The 20,061-nt window shown below is 39.6% G+C and overlaps 1 protein-coding gene across 2 annotated transcripts in view; it reads left to right on the top strand.

Moving 5' to 3' along the window:
- The window catches only part of USP3 (ubiquitin specific peptidase 3), a 77,989-nt gene that overhangs the window by 40,352 nt on the left and 17,576 nt on the right, over positions 1-20,061 (top strand). For both annotated transcript variants that reach the window (XM_032480992.1, XM_032480993.1), the window contains exons 6-10: positions 1,226-1,339; positions 3,735-3,848; positions 9,336-9,482; positions 12,341-12,447; positions 12,624-12,704. In XM_032480992.1, coding sequence (XP_032336883.1) covers positions 1,226-1,339; positions 3,735-3,848; positions 9,336-9,482; positions 12,341-12,447; positions 12,624-12,704 — 563 coding nt within the window. The remainder of the gene's footprint in view (positions 1-1,225; positions 1,340-3,734; positions 3,849-9,335; positions 9,483-12,340; positions 12,448-12,623; positions 12,705-20,061) is intronic.

Genomic DNA, 20,061 nt, shown 5'->3' with positions numbered 1-20,061 from the left:
CAGCCAGAGCCTAAGTACCTGACGTCAGTTTCGAGTGGAACGGTTAAGAGCAAGGGCTGTGGGTTCCGATCCTGCCTCTGCCACTGACTCTAGTCTAGGAACTTGGGGCAGGTACCCCAGCTCCCTGTGCCTTGCTTTTCTCATCAGTGGAACGGGGGATAGTAGTGAACCTCACAGGGTGGTTGGGAAGCTATTACACAATTTGTACAAAGTGCTTAGAACAGTGCCTGGCAGCTAATAACTGTTAGCTGTTATTATTATTTGGTTCCTGTTGCTTCTTGAATAGGGTTGAGCACAGGCCTGCAAACTTCTGTAAAAGGCCAGGTTAAATACATCTTTTTAATCTTTGCCACATCCAGTCTCCTCCCTTCAGCAGCCCCTCCCTTTTACACAACTCTTCAGAAATATAAAAGCCACTTTAAAAATAAAAGCCCACTTGTCCAGGGCCAAATTTGTCCCCGTGGGCCACAGTTTGCAGACTCCTGGGCTATAAGGAACCTTGTTCAGAGAACCTGGTTCAATGATTCATTCTTAAGTATGGTCATAAGATGAGAGGTTTAGAAGATCTTGAAAATGTAAGATGAGCAGTAAAAATAAAACTGACAACAAGGCTGAGCTGTTACATAAAAGAAGTTATTTTGAAAGTTGTGTACTTTTAGATTTTTAATGTGGCATCAAAGACCAGAATAAATTATATTTTCCCAAGGCCACCTTGCTAATGAGGAGCAGAAGCCGAGTTCGATCTCTCCTTAAAGGCACTGACCTTTGCTAGGTACTGGCTTGTCTAGTCTTGCTCAAGGAAGAAGTTCTAGTCACTGCTGAATTCTCCTGGTGACTCTGTGGGGCGTATTTAAACAGTGTGATTGGTGTCGTGATTTGTTTTTATTTGAGGAAATTATTGAACGCTTGGGAGCAAACACCCTGAAAAGAAATGATTGCAATCTATAGATTGTGTGTGTGTGTGTTGGGGGTGCGGGGAGGAGAGGGGATTGGGGATTTTTTGAACAGAGGTTTTGCTCTGAGGTCTTTATTTCTGCAAAGTCATCTGCTTCTATTGTTTTCTTGGAGTAAATGAGGAGACTTAGTGAAGAGATTGCGCTGAGTACAGTTCTAATGAGAAATTGCAAGGTGACATTTTCAAAGTCCGTATGTAGGTCTCAGAGTACTTTCTTCACAGTCTTAGTACATTAAAAAAAATAATTTTCTTCCCTTCCTTTTAAAATAGTAACATTGAGCAGTTTTGCTGTTATTTCAAAGAACTGCCCGCCGTGGAGTTAAGGAATGGGAAGACAGCAGGAAGGCGGACGTACCACACCAGGAGCCAGGGGGACAACAACGTGTGAGTCTAAGAATGTGTCCTTTCTGGCTTTGAGCTGCTGAGCAAATGACCCTTACTGGTGATTTCCATTGCATTATGCGAGTTAATAGGCACATGCATTTCAAAAACAGCCTCTTCTAAAAATTGCGTGTAAGTATCTAGCTGGCAGCCTTAATAATTATTGGAATTCTTTTGTGTCTATTTACCTAATAGTCAGAATAAATTTAGTACTCTGTCTACCTGCTGAGTCTGTGGATTTGGACATTCTAAAAGTGACGTGTATATGAAATACAGTTCTGGGTGTAGACCAGCATGAGTGTCGTTAGGCTTTGTGAGCTGATTTGTCTGATAGGGTTAGGTAAACTGGTCTTGGATAATTAAATTAATTTGTAGTTACCAGATTACTTGCGGGGGCAGTACAGTCAATTTTTATTTGAAGTGGAAGGGAAAAAAATTGACAATTGAACCAAACCAATATGCATTCAAATTCAGTGCAGCCATGTTCTCGTTTGGGTTTAAAGATGTATCATATTATGAAAGCCTTGACGGCTGAGAGAGAATAGGAGACCGTGCTGGAACATTGTGCAGAGTGGAGCGTGCAGCAGGCCAGGGTGGGCGGGAACCTCCACGCCGGGCACGGGAGCGGGGAGGGCGTGACCTCACTGGAAGCGCTGTGCCAGGAGCTTACTTCAGTAGCAGCATGTGGATGAGCTGGAACGTGCTGCGTTCCAGGAGACTTCATGCTTTGGAGTAATTGGTTAGAGGAAACGATGAAATGACAAGGAAGAACTACATGTGCACAGAAGTTCGGGAGGAATTAGTAGCACTCGATGCATTAGCGTCATTTAGGATGTAGTTACACATTGCAGAAGTTGCCTCTGGCCATTTCGGCAGAAAAGGAATGTCCTGAAAGTGTGTTGGTGAGCTCACCGTTACTGGATGGGTAGAAAATCGGGTCTGGAGTCCAGGCCTGCATAAGGATGTCTCATCAGGACCCCTGCCCAGGGCCACAGCGGAGTTCCCACTGCCTGCACGGCTGGAGTTGGGTGCCGGCTGGATGCTGTCACTGCTGTCCCTGCCCTCCCGATGGTGCTCTTGGCCACCAGGAAGGATTTGGCACTGTCTCGGCTTCTTTGCATCACTAACTCCTGCTTCACAGAGGCAGAACCCAGGCCATGTGCCTGAGTCCTGGCTGCCAGGGGTGCTGAGAAAGCAAGTATCAGCCTTTTCAGCTTCCATAGTGGGTGGCAGGCTCAGACTCTCACAAGACTCTTCAGGTGGGGCTCCTCAAACACAGGAAGAGGGTTCAGGGACTAGGAAGTAAAAAACACAAACCTGTTGGATGACAGGTGTTGAGAAAGAAGATACCGAGATCCTCTGAGGCATCAGGCAGGTGTCCATGAGTATGGCAGCTGTAGTGACGGACACAGTCTGAAGTTGACGTTTATCAGTTTACCTACGTGCACAGAAAACCAAAACTGACAGTGACTTAAATATTCGTGGTTTATTTTCTCATGTCAAGTTGGAGGTTATCCATCTAGGTTTATTTCACATGACCATCAGGCTCCTTCTGGCTTTCTGCTGCACTCTCCCTGGGGTGAGGCTCTCATCCACAGATTTCAGGGTGACGCTGGAGCAGCAGCATTTGGTCCTCATTCTAGCTAGAAGGGCGGGCTTAACAAGGACTACTCTTTCTCTTTCTCGTTAAGGAAATTTCTCAGAAGTTGGACACACTCAAAGGAGAAAATGGAAGTTGTATTCCTGTGAGAGAAGGGGCGATAGGCTATAGAAGGACAGCAGGGAGGATGCAGAGAGCGGGTTTAGTGCACACTGCGTCTCAAGAGACAAGAGGACATGCAGTAGAGAATTCCTGTTGGAACTGGGAAACTCTTGAATCAAAGCGGTCACGAAAAAAATCTGGCTTTCAGATTTGGCTTTGAGAGTCATTGGTATAAACTTGAGTGTTGACCCTTGAGTCCAGATGAACTCTCTGAGGCAGAGATGAGCAGATGGTCACACACTGAGGTCTGGGAAGTGCTCCTAGTGAGGGCTAAGAAGGAAAAATTTAGGAGATGGAGAAAGAGATTCTGTTCCTTATTTTAAGTTTTTTAAAATGAACATTCTTAACTAATTGGTTTGTAACTTACCCATTGCTTTATTCTATAAGTATGACAGTACTTGGCACACTCAGAGTTCACTATGTGTTAAAAAAAACTAGTTTTGTCAGTAATTACTGCTGTTTATTTGGGTTTTTGAGATGCTATTACTTAACTCTCAGACTTAGTTCAGAAGAGACCACACCCTTTTTATGTCTTCAATTTTTTTATTATGAATTTTAGAGAATTGAACATTGTGTATTGAAATACTAGCCTCTCACTAAATGCCAAGAGTCCCATCATCCCTTCCTCTTTTCCAGGTCTTTGGTGGAAGAGTTTAGAAAGACACTGTGTGCTTTATGGCAAGGTAGCCAGACTGCATTCAGCCCAGAGTCCTTATTTTACGTTGTTTGGAAGATTATGCCAAGTTTTAGGTAAGTATTATTTAATAAAGGCTATTTGAAATATTAATATTAGTCCTTACCCTGTTCCTGAGACGATTTCCAACAAAGTGGTGGTATTCTAAACAATAAAGGCTAGTATTTGTTGGTTTTTTTTTGGTTGGACCTTTTTTTAAAAAACATTTTCTTATTGAGTTATGGTCATTTTACAATGTTGTGTCAAATTCCAGTGTAGAGCACAATTTTTCAGTTATACATGAACATGCATATATTCATTGTCACATTTTTTGCACTGTGAGCTACCACAAGATCTTGTATATATTTCCCTGTGCTACACAGTACAATCTTGTTTATCTGTTCTACATTTTGAAATCGCAATCTGTCCCTTCCCACCCCCCACCCCCTTGGCAACCCACAAGTTTGTATTCTATGTCTGTGAGTCTGTTTCTGTTTTGTATTTATGTTTTGTTTTGTTTTAAGATTCCACATATGAGCGATCTCATATGGTATTTTTCTTTCTCTTTCTGGCTTACTTCACTTAGGATGACATTCTCCAGGAACATCCATGTTGCTGCAAATGGTGTTATGTTTTCGGTTTTTGTGGGTGAATAGTATTCCATTGTATAAATATACCACTTCTTCTTTATCCAGTCATCTGTTGATGGACATTTAGGCTGTTTCCATGTCTTGGCTATTGTAAATAGTGCTGCTATGAACATTGGGGTGCAGGTGTCATCCTGAAGTAGGGTTCCATCTGGATATATGCCCAGGAGCGGGATTCCTGGGTCATATGGTAAGTCTATTCCTAGTGTTTTGAGGAATCTCCATACTGTTTTCTACAGTGGCTGCACCAAACTGCATTCCCACCAGCAGTGTAGGAGGGTTCCCTTTCCTCCACAGCCTCTCCAGCATTTGTCATTTGTGGACTTTTGAATGATGGCCATTCTGACTGGTGTGAGGTGATACCTCATTGTAGTTTTGATTTGCATTTCTCTAATAATTAGTGATATTGAGCATTTTTTCATGTGCCTGTTGATCATTTATATGTCTTCCTTGGAGAATTGCTTGTTTAGGTCTTCTGCCCATCTTTGGATTGGGTTGTTATTTTTTTTTTCTTAGTATGTCGTATGAGCTGCTTATATGTTCTGGAGATCAAGCCTTTGTCAGTTTCATTTGCAAAAATGTTCTCCCATTCCATAGGTTGTCATTTTGTTTTACTTATGGTTTCCTTTGCTGTGCAGAAGCTTGTAAGTTTCATTAGGTCCCGTTTGTTTATTCTTGCTTTTATTTCTATTGCTTGAATAGACTGCCCTAGGAGAACATTTTTGAGATGTATGTCAGATAATGTTTTGCCTATGTTTTCTTCTAGGAGGTTTATTGTATCTTGTCTTATGTTTAAGTCTTTGGTCCATTTTGAGTTTATTTTTGTGTATGGTGTAAGGGAGTGTTCTAGCTTCATTGATATACATGCTGCTGTCCAGTTTTCCCAACACCATTTGCTGAAGAGACTGTCTTTATCTCATTGTATATTCTTACCTCCTTTGTTGAAGATTAGTTGACCAAAAGTTTGTGGGTTCATTTCTGGGCTCTCTATTCTGTTCCATTGGTCCATATGTCTATTTTTGTACCAATACCATGCTGTCTTGATGACTGTAGCTCTGTAGTATTGTTTGAAGTCTGGAAGAGTTATTCCTCCATCCTCTTTCTTTTTCTTCAGTAATGCTTTGGCAATTCTAGGTCTTTTGTGGTTCCATATAAATTTTATTATGATTTGTTCTAGTTCTGTGAAATATGTCTGGGGTAATTTGATAGGGATTGCATTAAATCTGTAGATTGCCTTGGGCAGTGTGACCATTTTAGCAATATTGATTCTTCCAATCTAGGAGTATGGGATATCTTTCCATTTTTTTAAGTCTTCTTTAATTTCCTTAATCAATGTTTTATAGTTTTCTGTGTATAATTCTTTCACCTCCTTGGTTAGATTTATTCCCAGATATTTTATTACTTTGGGTGCTATTTTAAAGGGGATTGTTTCTTTATTTCCTTTTTCCATTGATTCATTATTAGTGTAAAGAAATGCAACTGATTTTTGTACATGAATCTTGTAACCTGCTACCTTGCTGAATTCTTCAATTACTTCTAGTAGTTTCTGTGTGGACCTTTCAGGGTTTTCTATATATAGTATCATGTCCTCTGCATATAGTGACACTTTTACCTCTTCTTTTCTGATTTGGATCCCTTTTATTTCTCTCTCTTGCCTGACTGCTTGTGGCTAGGACTTCCAAGACTATGTTGAATAGGAGTGGTGATAGCGGGCAGCCTTGTCTTGTCCCAGATTTTAGTGGGAAGCTTTTGAGTTTTTCACCGTTGAGTACTATGCTGGCAGTAGGTTTGTCATATATAGCTTTTATTATGTTGAGATATGTTCCCTCTATACCCACTTTGGTGAGAGTTTTTATCATAAATGGGTGTTGAATTTTATCAAATGCTTTTTCTGCATCGATTGAGATGATCATGTGGTTTCTGTCCTTTCTCTTGTTGATGTGATGTGTTACATTGATTGATTTGCATACATTGAACCACCCTTGTGTCCCTGGGATGAACCCCACTTGATCATGATGTATAATCTTTTTTATGTGCTGTTGGATTCTATTTGCTAATATTCTGGTGAGGATTTTGCATCTATGTTCATCAGTGATATTGGCCTATAATTCTTTTTGGTAGTGTCTTTGCCTGGTTTTGGTATCAGGGTGATGGTGGCTTCATAAAATGAGTTTGGGAATATTCCCTCCTTTTCAATCTTCTGGAAGAGTTTGAGAAGGACTGGTATGAGTTCTTCTTTGTATTTTTGGTAGAATTCCCTGGTGAAGCCGTCTGGTGCTGGACTTTTATTTGTAGGGAGGTTTTTTATTGCTAATTCGATTTCATTTCTAGTGATCTGTTTGTTCAAGTGGTCAGTTTCTTCTTAATTCAGTCTTGGTGGACTGTATGTTTCCAGAAACTTGTCCATCTCCTCTAGGTTATCCATTTTGGTTCTATATAGTTTTTCATAATATTCTCAAATGATATTCTGTATTTCTATGTTATTTGTTGTAATTTCTCCATTTTCCTTTCTTATTTTGCTTATTTGTGCTATTTTTTCTTTGTGAGTTTCATCAGAGGTTTGTCAATTTTATTTACTCTTTCAAAAAGCCAGCTTTTTGTTTGATTGATTTTTTCTATATATTTTTTTTAATCTCTATTTCCTCCCTGATCTTTATTCTTTCCTTCCTTCTGCTGCTTTTTGGGGTTTTTCTTTTGCTCTTCTTTTTCTAATTCTTTTAGCTGGTGGGTTAGATTATTTATTTGAGATTGTTCTTTTTTCTTGAGGAAGGCCTGTATCGCTATAAACTTCCCTCTTAGCACTGCCTTTGCTGTGTCCCATAAATTTTGTGTGGTTGTGTGTTGATTTTTTAAAAGGAGAAGAGCAGAAGTTCAATATATTCAACTAGATAGATGAATGTGTTTGTATAAATAATAGATAGACCTTAGAAATGTCTTTAACAAGAGGGTAGGGCATTTTGTTGTTATAAAAACAAAGCCCTTGTAAATAATTTATGTGCCTCTGGAAAACAAAGTAGACAAATTTTCCTTGATTCTTTCAAAATCTTCTAAGCAATAATTATGAGCATACACTGTATCGTTATTTGAACTTAAAAAAAATTCCAAATGTAGTCAGTAGGAAACTATGGTATTGTATTCACTGTTCTGGATTCTGAAGACCTTAGAAGACTAGTGAAGTCCTTTGGGATTCACTTTCCAGAAGATAACACAATGACCAGGGTCACCTAATGTGGCTGTAAAGTCACTGTGTTTTCCACATTCTCTGTCTAGTCTTACGTGAGTAGAGAGCCATCCCTGCTGTGAGAGGATGCGCCCTCTTGCCCTAGGTTGGTCATCCCTGTGGGGAATCAGGTGTCAGCAGATTAGGGGCCCTGCAGGTGTTTGACAACAGCCTTTGCCACCTTCTGCTGATTTTATCTTTGTGAAGCAAGTCGTGGTTCTTCCTAGTCATGGTTTTGGCGCCTAAAGTACATCTCTCCGTCTTTTTTGAAACAGCATGCTGTAGTGAGACAGCAATGTATCTGGCTCTATTGTCTAACAGTGGTTTAGACATATTGATAGTTTGGAGAAGTGTTTAAAGGGTAACAACGTCAAAGGACTATAATTTGTTGCCTTACTGAAGAGTCTAGCCTTGAGGATCAGACGTAATTGACTCTCATTACCCTGGTCTTTGTTGTGAAGGAAACTTCTTTTATGTTTGATGTCATTTAAATCCCCTCTCAGGCGAGACTAATTTTGTAAGAACTTCAGAATTTCTTGACTCTAAATAGGAAAGGTAGAAATAACTGTTAAGTTACCATTGATCAGGCTCGGATTTAATAGAAAATTTCTAACAATCACCTACTCAGACTCTTGATAGGGATTTAATCTTTCTTTCCGTTTTATTATTATATAAAAATAGCTTCCATTTGGTCAGAATGAAAACAGTTCCTAGTCTAGAAATAGAGACTTTTCGTTGTCTGGGGAAGGTCACAAATTGAAACAGATGCCTATAACTTACCTTTATAAAACAGCTAAGTGTTCCATGATCTTCTGTAGGTCAAAAAATGTGTTTCTAATGGTAAAGGAAACATTAGAAAATAATGTATTTTGATACAAGAGAATCATGGTGTGGTTGGATATACTTGTTAATGTACAATGTACATTACTTGTACAAGTCCATATACTTGTATATTATTTATACAAGTCCATACACTTGTTAATGCACAATGGCAGATTGTTTTAAAAGGGGATGGATGTGTGTTTGATGAAAATGCAAATTGATGTAACTACAAGGTCCTAGTTTTCATGATCCATTTTAGAAAATGCTTAGACATTAGGTTATTTTGGTAAGAGAAAAAAACATTTTTATATGTGATAGAATTTGAGATGTGACCAGAAATACTAATCTTACCTTTGAGTCACGAAAAAAAAGTTGTGTTGAAAAAGTTTAAAGCACCTCCTTGGATCTCGAAAGGAACTGTTAACTTTGAATACTTTTGACTGTGAATTTTAACATTTTATTCATAATAATCTTAGAAGAAATACTTGAACATATGTTGATATTTAGTTGCTAAATAGTTTAGAAACATTTACAGTGAAATGCTAAATTGACTTCTGATTTAAGTTCCATTGATTAGGCAGATCATTTCCATGATTTATAATTCCCAGAAGAAACTTAAGGAAAAGGGGGAAAATATGTACTGAGGGAAATTCTGGTTGTAGTCCGTATTTTCAGACTTGTTTTTAAGTTGTAGAACTCTTTCTTGAAGAGAATTTAATGTATAACACGTGGAGAAAGCGAGGAGGAAGGAGCAGGGAGCCTCCCTGAGCTCTGAGCGGCGGCAGCCCTTCCCGGCGCGCTGCCCTCCCGCTCCGGCGGGGCCCGCGGGGCCACACGGGGCCGCACAGGGACTGACAGTTTCTGTTTGCTCCAAGGGGCTATCAGCAGCAGGACGCCCACGAGTTCATGCGCTACCTGCTCGACCACCTGCACTTGGAACTCCAGGGCGGTTTCAACGGGATTTCCCGCTCAGCAATTCTGCAGGAGAATTCTGCTCTGTCTGCAAGTAACAAATGTTGCATGTAAGATTTGGCTTCCTTTTGCTTTCTAGGAAGACTTCAGACATTCCTATTGCTGTTATAGTTTATTGCATTTATAATGGACAGCAGAGAGTGTTCCTGGACCTCTGCTGAAACTTTTGTGCACTTGGAACTTTGTGACCAAGTGGACTAGCACATGCCTCCTGCTTCTAGACCAGAGCCATCTTGTGGTAGCTAGGATTGTTATTTACTATAAATTAATTTATATACAATTTATGCACTTAAAAGTTTTCCTCCAAATGTACTGAATAATGGGTAGGAGACAATTTTCATATACTGAAATAATTTGTTCACTAATAACGAAGGCTTACAATATTTTGAATGTGAATTTTCCTAAAGCCTCATTTTGGACTTACATTTTCCTAGAATATGTCTGTTTTTAGTCAAATTGAGGCATTTGTAAGTTTTCAGAATTCTTTCTTTCCTCTCAATATGAACAAAACAGACCTTTTAGTTAGCTTTCCCAGGTACTAAGGCCCCCAAATGTACATGGAGTTCAGAATGTTTGTTTTGCTTGAGGAAGGGATAGTTGACTTGTATTTCAGCTTGGATTTTGGTTAATTGTAGTCTCCTATTGCTCAGATTTTTTTTTTTTAAAGTTTTATATTGACCTGTGCAGGAAAGGAGTGTGTAAGACAGACTCCCCAAAGAAAGAGCGAAAAGAGTAAGTAATACACAGGGGAGGCTGCAGTATTACTGCCTGGCCGTCCGCAAACGGGATTTTGTGTGAGATGGGGCTTTTTAATCACAGAGCAATCTCACAGCGACCCTGGCCTTGTCAGCAGCGCCAAGAACTGCCTGCTTCTTCACATGCTTGGCCCTCCAGCTCCCTGTGGCTGAGATTCGCATTAGACTCCAGTACAGAAGGGAAGGGGCCTGTGACCCAGCACCAAGTTACACACGGCAGGCAGTGAAAACTTCTGCTCTGTACCTGATGCTGGTGCTTCATGCCCAGGGGAGATTAGGCTGGGTTCTATCACGGACAGTCCGTGTGAAGAGGGGGGGTCTTCATTATTTGACACCCAGGTGCCCTGATGGAGTGAGCGTGTGACACTCACAAGGTGTTCCTTCAGTAACTAATGAGTTTTCAGTATTAACTCTTTATAATATTTTCAAGAATAGTAGTTGTACATTCCTTTAGTGAGTTAGGAACATAAATTAATAACAGATATTCAAAATTCAGGTTTCCTTATAATTTCTTAAATTCACTGGATATATTTCAGGATCAGGATTGTATTTGCTAAAACTACAAAATCTATTTACTTGTATAAACACATCCAACCCTACTGAAGGTGGGGGTGGCAGACATAAATGGCAGATGGGTTTTATGAATATGTAGAAAATCATTAGTGCCAATAAAAAGGGCCTTCGCAGCATAACAGCCTGTGCAGGTAGCCAGTATGTAAACACTTAGTGTTCAGTATAACAAACAGTGACTTTGAAATTGCAAATGTTGTTATAAGTCATTGTATACCTAAATTTAATGTCATACACATCAGATAGCCAAGACTTGATTAATGTCTTTTTTTCAGAGGAAGAAGTTCTACAGGAAGAAGTACATTGAGTTTAAATGTACTGTTTGTAATAAGGCAGTTTCCATTTTAATGAAAGGCAGCTGTGTATGTGAACATCAGTATGAACGGATCAGGCCTTTTATTTCCAGTTGATTTTTTAAAAATGTGCCCCTTGTTTATGACAGGCATTAAATCTAAAACCTGAAATAGCCACTATATCCTGTAACTCCTAATGTATCCTCCCTTTTTAATTAACTAAAGCCATATATCTTATGAACAACTTTTAAGAAAAAAAGCCATTATATTTCTTCTGCCAGTAAGGAAGGAAGCCCTTTCCTAGAAGAGGAAGCAAACTTTAAAAAGAAGAGAATTGCTTGGGTAGGGTTTGTCTGTCTCTGCACTAGGTTTAACTTGGAGCAACTCACAGTACAGTTCAGTGTACTGGAAGTGTTACTGACTGTAAGTGACAGAAACCACCTCAAATTGCTGTTAAGAAAAAAGAGCAATTCACAGGCCTAAGTAACTGCAGAAGTGCCATCACGTGTGTGAGTGCACTAGGTGAGGGTATGTGTCTGCTGCAGTCCTGTTAACGAAGCACGCAAATGAAGCATCCTCAGTATCCATTAATACTGGTTCAGTTCAGAGAAGGAGTGCAGTGTTAGGAGCAGGTGCTCATGTCAGACCAGCTGTGTGAACTTGGACCAAGTTACTTAACCTTGAACCTCAGCTTCCTGGTCTGAGAAATGGGGATAATGGTGGAATTATAATAGTGTTTTACGTGAGCTTTTTAAAAGGCTTGTTGACAGTAACACCCGGCACTCCAACTGTGAAGTGATACCTCCGTCAGTAATTACTAAATATGTATTAAATTTGTTTACCCCTGCCCCAAATCTGACCATCTCAAAAATCTAAAACCATCTTAGATGGAAGTTGTTGTTCAGAGTAAAGTGAGAGAGCTCCCTGAGTAATAGGAGGCTTTGCAAAGGCTCCAGTGTACAGCTCCCTCTTTCCTGAGGGTACACTTGGGAAGAAAGGGGCCCGCCTGCCCTGAGAACAGGCATGTACGTGATCTGCTTGTTAGTAACGGCAAGCGTTCAGTGTTGCTCATGGAGAAAGTGGTGAGACTGAAAGAGGGCTGGGGGGTGGCCAGTCAGTGGCTTAAACCTTTTATTTCGTATACGTCTACTAGAGCTTTGAAGGTTTTGTGTTTTTAATATTTAAATGAATATATATGACGTATATGTCCCCCCAAAGGGAGTCACCTGTAGGAGCTCTTAGACATATTTAGTTTTTTTACTGAGTTTCCTGTGTGGTGATTTTCTTTAGAAATGGAGCATCTACAGTCGTCACGGCGATATTCGGAGGCATTCTCCAAAATGAAGTTAACTGCCTCATATGTGGGACAGAATCTAGAAAGTTTGATCCATTCCTAGGTAAGGCATATTTTGCATCTGGATGCATGATCGTGTATTAAAATAGTAACTATAATGTTTCCTTTGAAAATGAAGACAGTAAAGAGATAAATGTTAAAAAAATAATTTCAAAAACTGATGTATTTTGAGTGTAGTTATAAGCTTTTAACAGTCCTCTATTTTCCTTTCTTTTTAAGACCTTTCATTAGATATTCCAAGCCAGTTCAGAAGTAAGCGCTCTAAGAATCAAGAAAATGGACCAGTTTGTTCGTTACGAGGTAAAGATACTTTAACGGTCTAGAATTCGTTTTCCCCCTTGAGTAGCTGGACAGATTTCTAAGCTCCATCTACATGTGCTGTGTTGTTAACTGTTCTGATGAATTTGTGTTATAACTGAACAAAAGTGAAACCTGAGTGTCGCTTTCAAGCCAAAAAAAAATCGATTTAGCAAGAATGCCTGCCAGAGATTTTAGGTCAAACTAAACATTTCTCACCTTTCTCCTCTTTATAAATACTAATTTTAAACTTAAAAGTCTATAGCAAAACTTTTTCTGATCTAATGAAACACAGTTTATTCTCTGGATGTTCCACTAGAACACAGAGAAAGAACACTTATAAAACTTTGCTAAATTACAGTGTCATTTAATCTGTTGTATGACTAATGACTCTAGTGATGATACAGCTGTTGGTTAAGCCTGAGGCCTTGCTTTTAATTGCAAGATTTTTAAAATTCACATTTACTTTGAGAGATTTTTGTAACAAACGTTTTCCCTTGATGAGTGTTAACTGCTTAGTCAAGGCAAAAGACCTGCCCTTGACCAACCACTAACATGACTATGTTTTCTTTTTATTTATAAAAAGAAACTAGGATAGGAAAAAGAAACAGGATGTAGCTTGCGTCCTCTCATTAAGTACCTCTGCACTGAAGGCAGATAACAGAATTCCTACCTTGAATTGCGTGTCCACTGCAAGTAATTTTCTTTACCTCTTCAACTGTTTTAGGAAGTATTGTCATAATGATTAATAAACATATAATATCTTTTCTTGGAAAATAGAGGATTCTATTGATCTAAAACTGCACTGTCCAATATGACAACCGTGAGTCACACGTGCCTATTAAAATTGAAAACTGGGCTGCTCAGTTACACTAGCCGCATTTAGAGTGCTCGGTAACCACGTGCGGCTAGTGGCTGCTGTGCCGATCAGCACAGACGCAGGGCGTTTCCATTGCTGCTCAGGGTTCTGTTGGACAGCGCTGCTCTGGAATCAGGTTACCCTGCAAAATGTACCTGAATACACTTTGTAGATGCTTTTAGTGTGTTCCCCACCTATCCAACAGTGTTGACTGTCTCTTTTGAACAGAAATACAGGAGAAATTTAAGGAAGCCCCCATCCACTCCACTTCCCCCTAAAATATGTGGCTATAGTATGTGTCTCCAAAGCTCTTTTTTGGCCTATCTGAGATTAAGAAAATAGCACGAAGTAGCAAATGTCACCACTTTCCCTTTATATTTATGGCACATGAATATAGGCTAACTAAATCATAAAACAAACATTTGATCATTGAGAGGGGAAGTCAGTGAAACTATATAAATATAATTGGATTGTCAGACTTGATTTTTATTTTGTTAAAGAGCTTACTGTCAGCTTTAAAAAGTGTATGATAGGGTCTGGTAGTGTTGCATTCTCTTTTTGTTTACCACTAATATCAATTAAGAGCTCTGATTTTTTCTTGGACAGTGCAGAGTGTGATGAATTAGAGTTGACTGATGCCCATTTCTTTACTAAATGGGGATGGAGATGTGTGATTACCTGATAAGTCTTTTGCTTTAACATGCTTATAAGTCTACCTGGCAAAAATTTCTTGTGTGCTTTTTTGGATCTGTAATTGTTAAGGTTAGCTTTCATTTAAAAAGGAAAGGTGATGGTGAGAAAGACCACTGGCACCTGAAATTATTTAACTTTGAAAGGATGCATAGTAAGACAGGTTAAAATAACCCCAGGTCTAAAAGCCTAAAAACCTAACTGATACCATCAAAAAGAAAAGAAAATGTCGCTTATTCTTACTAATATTATATAAATCAAAAACTCCTAGATAAAATGCTAGCAAATAGAATATAGTGCTGTACTAAAGCAATGGAGACCAAGTAGGATCTATTCCAATGATACAAGCCTGATTTAATCAGTAATGGATTTGGAATTTTATCAAAATCTGTATTTGGGCATTTTGATTTTTCTTCTCCCCCAAAATCATACTTCCTAATATTAGAAGAAAAAAAGTGCTGTTATTACAGAAATAGGCATGGATTATCCATGTCGTAACCACCAGTGGAGCACTAATGACTTTCCATTACAGTCAGGAGTCTGAGTGAGGGACGATGAGGAAGAGAACCAAGAATAAATAACGAAGAGGGAAGACCAAGGTATCGACACACCTAGAACGTTTCAAGAGGATCAGCTGGACGTGGGGGAGGAGCGTGTCCTGGTAGCCGTCTCTGGAGAGCAGGACTGAGCGGGAGGTCTGCCTTTCCAGACTTCAGTTAAAAATTAAATGCAGATACTAATTTGGTAAATAAGTTAACATGGAGCTAAAAAGTAAAGTTTAGTCAGATGGCCAAATAGAAAATTAATAGGCAAAACAATTGCTTTCCTGTATATAGCAAAGGGTCCTATTCGCAGTTGCAGTGAAAGCTCAGAGTACTAAAGAATACAGTTAATGAGAACTATGCAAGACCCCGAGGAACAGATTATAAAGCATTACAGGACAGACAGAGCCATGGCATGTTCTTGGGTGAGAAGACCCAACATGACAGAGATGTCAGTTTTCCCCAGAATTACTCCCTAAACTTATTCTAGTTAAGCATTTCTTCCTTAAGCAGATATTTTTAAGAGAGACTAAAAAGGTTTTAAAACAAACATGATGGAGCAGGGCAGAGATGAAGCAAGTCATGGCCTAGAAGTACTAATGCAGCAGGTGCTGGGCAGGAATGTGTAGGTGGGGATGTGTTATATAGCAAAGGAAGAATTTCAAATCAGTGGAGAAAAGAAGAAAGTAGTCAATAAATGGTATTACTGTAAATGAAATTTTATGTGGGAAACATGAATTTTTGTCCCTAACTCATATCTTCCCAAAGCAGTTAGAGGTTTCGGGATTTAGTGTGAAAAATGAAACCACAGGGACATTATAGGAAAACATCTTTTTGATCATGTTGTCGGAAGGAGATCCTTCCAAGTATATCACCAAGGCCAGAAACTCATAAATTTAACTGTATAATGGTAAACGATGCCATAAACAAAAGTAGAAAAAGATGATAAACTTGAAACAAATATTTGTAATGTATATATGAAAAAAAGTAGTTGGGCAAATACATGAATAAGGAGGAAAAATGCATGTGCTCAATTTACATCTGAAGAAAATAAGTCTCACTTATTCAAGAAAGTGTAAGTGAAGCAAAATTGGTCAAAACGATACAGATGAATCCATCGTTAGTGAGTTTTGGGAAGTGGGCACGCTCATACTGATGGAGTGTAGGCTGGTACAACTGTTTTCAGAGGGTGGTGGTCACCATTTTTAACAGGCGTTTTTTTTTTTAGACATAGTCGTTTCACTTGTGAATGTGGACAGTAACATATATAAAAGGTATTCATGGAAACAGTGTCCACCAGTAGGGCCCTGGTTTAGTATCTTGTGGCGTTTAAGAAAGATAAAACTGATCAACAGCTAGGCCACAGAACGGTAGGTATAAAATACTGTAGAGCAAAAAACACTATCCATAGAAGTATGAACAGAATTACTCCATGAATTCTACCATTTGTATAAGGGTAAAAAAATATGTGCATTAAAATCCTTGAGCAGCGTACACCTTCTGTACACCATGGCACGTGTATATTGTTTTTTCCCTCATGAAATACAGTCAAGTACAAATGAAAAAGTTAAGCAGTTTCCTCAGATCCTTCACGAGAGACGTACGTAGAGAACAACAAAGCTGGGCTGAGATGTGGGTGCTGGGTGCCTAGGGGACTGTCCCCTGGCCACCTGACACTTCTACATATGAGGTCTCAAGTGAGATTCATATTCGTGATGCTGCAAAATATTTAAGTAATACATTTGAAGACCATTCAGACTTCTCAGATAGTGAAAATGGCAAGTGTCAAACCTGTGAATGTCAAGGTGTTGTACCTAGACAGTCTGCCTTTTAAAGAAGTGTTTGTGTGTATATGTTTACATCAAAGAAGGAGAAACCTTTCTGTGTGTATGGTATAACTCAGGGACAAATTAGAAGAACACAAAGAGTAAAATAAACATCCTTTATAATCCTGTAAGGATAATTGTATGTAATAATAAAGCTTGCAGTGAAGGCCTGTGGAAGCAGATCTGTGTTCTGGGCATTGGTAAGGGGTTAAAGTCCTCCTCCTGCCCCTACTCCATTTTGGGAGTCATAGCCACAGCAGTCAGAAGGAAAAAAAATAAAAGAAATCCAAATTGGAAACGAAGAAGTAAAGCTGTCACTGTTTGCAAAGGACATGATGCTATACATAGAAAACCCTACAGAAGCAACCTGAAAGCTACTAGAACTCATCGATGAACTTGGTGAAGTTGCAGGATAGAAAACCTATCCTACACTTTCTATACACTACCAATGAAATAGCAGAAAAATAAATTAAGGGAACAATACCATTTAACATTGCACCAAAAATAAAATACCTAGCAATAAAGGTACCCAAGGACACAAAAGACCTGTACACCAAAAACTGTAAGATGCTGATAAAAGAAACTGAAGGTGACATTAACAAATGGAACGATATACCATGTTCTTGAGTTGGAAGAATCAATATTAAAATAGCCATACTACCCAAGGCAATCTACAGATTCAGTGCAATCCGTATCAAATTACCAATGATATTTTTCACAGACCGGGAACAAAAGAATGTTAAAATTTGTGTGGAAACACAGAAGACCCCAAAGAGCCAAAACCATCTTGAAAAAGAACAGAGCTGGGGGAATCATGCTCCCTGACCTCAGACTATGCTACAGAGCTACAGCAAACAAAACGCGGCACTGGTACTGGCACAGAAACACACACACAAATCAATGGGACAGGACAGAAAGTCCAGAAATACACACACACACAGGTGGTCAGTTCATCTGCGACAAAGGAGGCAAGAGCATACAAGGGAGAAAAGAATCTTTTCAAGAGGTGGTACTGGGGAAACTGGACAGCTACATGTAAAAGACTGAAATTAGAACATTAGCTAACATACACAAAACCAAATTCAAAATGGATTAAAAGACTTAAATGTAAGACCAGATACTACAAAACTCCTAGAGGAAAGCATGGGCAGAACACTCTTAGACATAAATCACAGCACTGTATTTTTTGAACTAGCTCCTGCAGTAATGGAAATAAAAGCAAAAATAAACAAATGGGATCTAAGTTAACTTAAAAGCTTTTGCACAGCTAAGGATACCATCAACAAAACAAAAAGACAACCTACAGAGGGGGAGAAACTATTTGCAAATACTACAACTGACAGGGGACTAAGTTCCGATATATATAAACACAGCGCATACACCTTAATATCAAAAAACCAAATAATCCAATCAAAAATGGTCAGAAGACCTAAACGGACATCTCTCCAAAGCAGAGATGGCCAACAAGCACATGAAAAAATGCTCAGCATCATTAATTGTTAGAGAAATGCAAATCAAAACTACAATGAGCTATCACCTCACAGCCAGAATGCTGGAGAGGGTGTGAAGAAAAAGGAACTCTTCCACACTGCTGGTGGGAATGTAAATTGGTGCAGCCACTATGGAGGACAGTGTGGAGGTTTCTTAAAAAACTAAAAACAGATTTACCATATGATCTAGCAATTCCACTCCTGGGGCATATATCCGGAGAAAAATATAATTCAAAAAGACACATGACATGCACCCTAATGTTCATAGCAGTGCTATTTACAATGGCCAGGGCCTGAAAACAACCCAGATGTCCATCAACAGATGACTGGATAAAGAATAAGTGGTATATATACACAATGGAATACTACTCAGCCATAAAAAATAAAATAATGCCATTTGCAGCAACATGGATGGACCTGGAGGTTGTCATCCTAAGTGAAGTAAGCCAGAAAGAGAAAAATGCCATATTATATCACTTATATGTGGAATCTAAAAGGACACAAATGAATACTTATTAATAACTTACATGATTGATTTCTTGAATACGTAGGCACATTTGACTGTGCTTTATGATTGGATTATTGCATTCTGTTGATTCTTACTCTGTGGTTGCCCTTTATTCCTTTGATAACTACGTAGAGCTTTATAGCTTTTTAAACTTAAACTGTTCTTAGAAACAATGAAACAGTACATACTTGTAATTTTTAAGTGGTTTTATCTCTAAATGAGTTGCTCTTCCTAGAATAAACTGTTTACCTCCCCCCCAAAATCTTACCAATAAATTTAATACAGCAGAACAAATAAAACCCATAGGGAGTTGACTGTGTTGTTGGGGTAGTTCTCTACAAATCCAGCTAGGATTTGTTACGTTTCTTGATTAAATCTCCCTAGAGGCTGCCCACGGGCATGCCAGTCTTCTAACCTGAGCACTGTCTGGGGTACAGAAGCAGGCACGGGGCTCCTGAGCCTGCCGTAGTGTCAGGATGACGTGTGAGAACACAAGAGGGCTCCTAGAGGCAGCCTGAGCCACCATTTTTTAATCTGAGAGTTAGGAAAACTAGGCTCAGCTTGTACTGCTTGCTCATGAATCGTCTGGTGGGCCCTTCACGTCTTCTATTCCACTTTGGATTATGACGTGTGGCCTCATCTGCAAAGGAAGGAACTCTGTACTGCCTAGTGCGTAAGCCGGCTGTGTGAACACCTGGTGGTCAACCTGGGCTTAAGCCTTTTGAAAAGACAAAGAAAAATACAAAGGGAGAAAATGCTGGAAAGCAAAAAGATGCTTGGGGAAGGTGAAAGGAGCCTCTTTTGTGTCGGGGAGAAGATAAGGACTGGATAGCTGCTGGAGAGAGAGGCTTTGTTTTCAGAAAAGGAGCAGGATGCTGCAGGGCCAGGGCCAGGTGCTGCGCTCGGGGACCTGCTCGTGGAAAGCAGCCAGGGCCTCCGTGGAGAGCGAGGGCGGCCCGGGCGCTGCAGAGGCGCCCACCAGTGTCGTGGTGGGAGCAGGAACCAGCGCGTGGTCCAGTATTTCTATGCATTTTACATTTTGGTCTCAAAACATGCAAGTAATTTGCTGTGAAATGTTAATATATTCTTTCAATAATCTCAACATTTCTAAGGGTATCATAGTCTTGAAATGAGAGGTTCTAAATAATTATCAAAGGAGATTTCACAATGCCACCTGCTAACTTCCCAGTAGCCCCCTCTGCATGACCGCACGCTTCCATACATGGGGAGGGGCCCTGAGTGGACCGGTGAGGCTAACTATAGGGAGAAAAATGACTCCCCACCGTCGAGTTGTTTCTGCTTGTCAGTGCTGTGTGGCTTGGGGAGACCCAGGGAACGGTGTCTCGCTGGCAAGTCACACGGCCACTTGCTTAGTGTGGGACTGAGAGGCTGAGTGACTTAGCATCTCAGTCATCGTTCTTGGCTACTCTCACTTTGTTTACGAA

The sequence above is a fragment of the Camelus ferus genome, chromosome 6, assembly GCF_009834535.1.
Source record: "Camelus ferus isolate YT-003-E chromosome 6, BCGSAC_Cfer_1.0, whole genome shotgun sequence".
NCBI lineage: Eukaryota > Metazoa > Chordata > Mammalia > Artiodactyla > Camelidae > Camelus > Camelus ferus.
The sequence above is the reverse complement of the archived record's forward strand: the minus strand, read 5'-3'. Positions and strand labels throughout refer to the sequence as shown.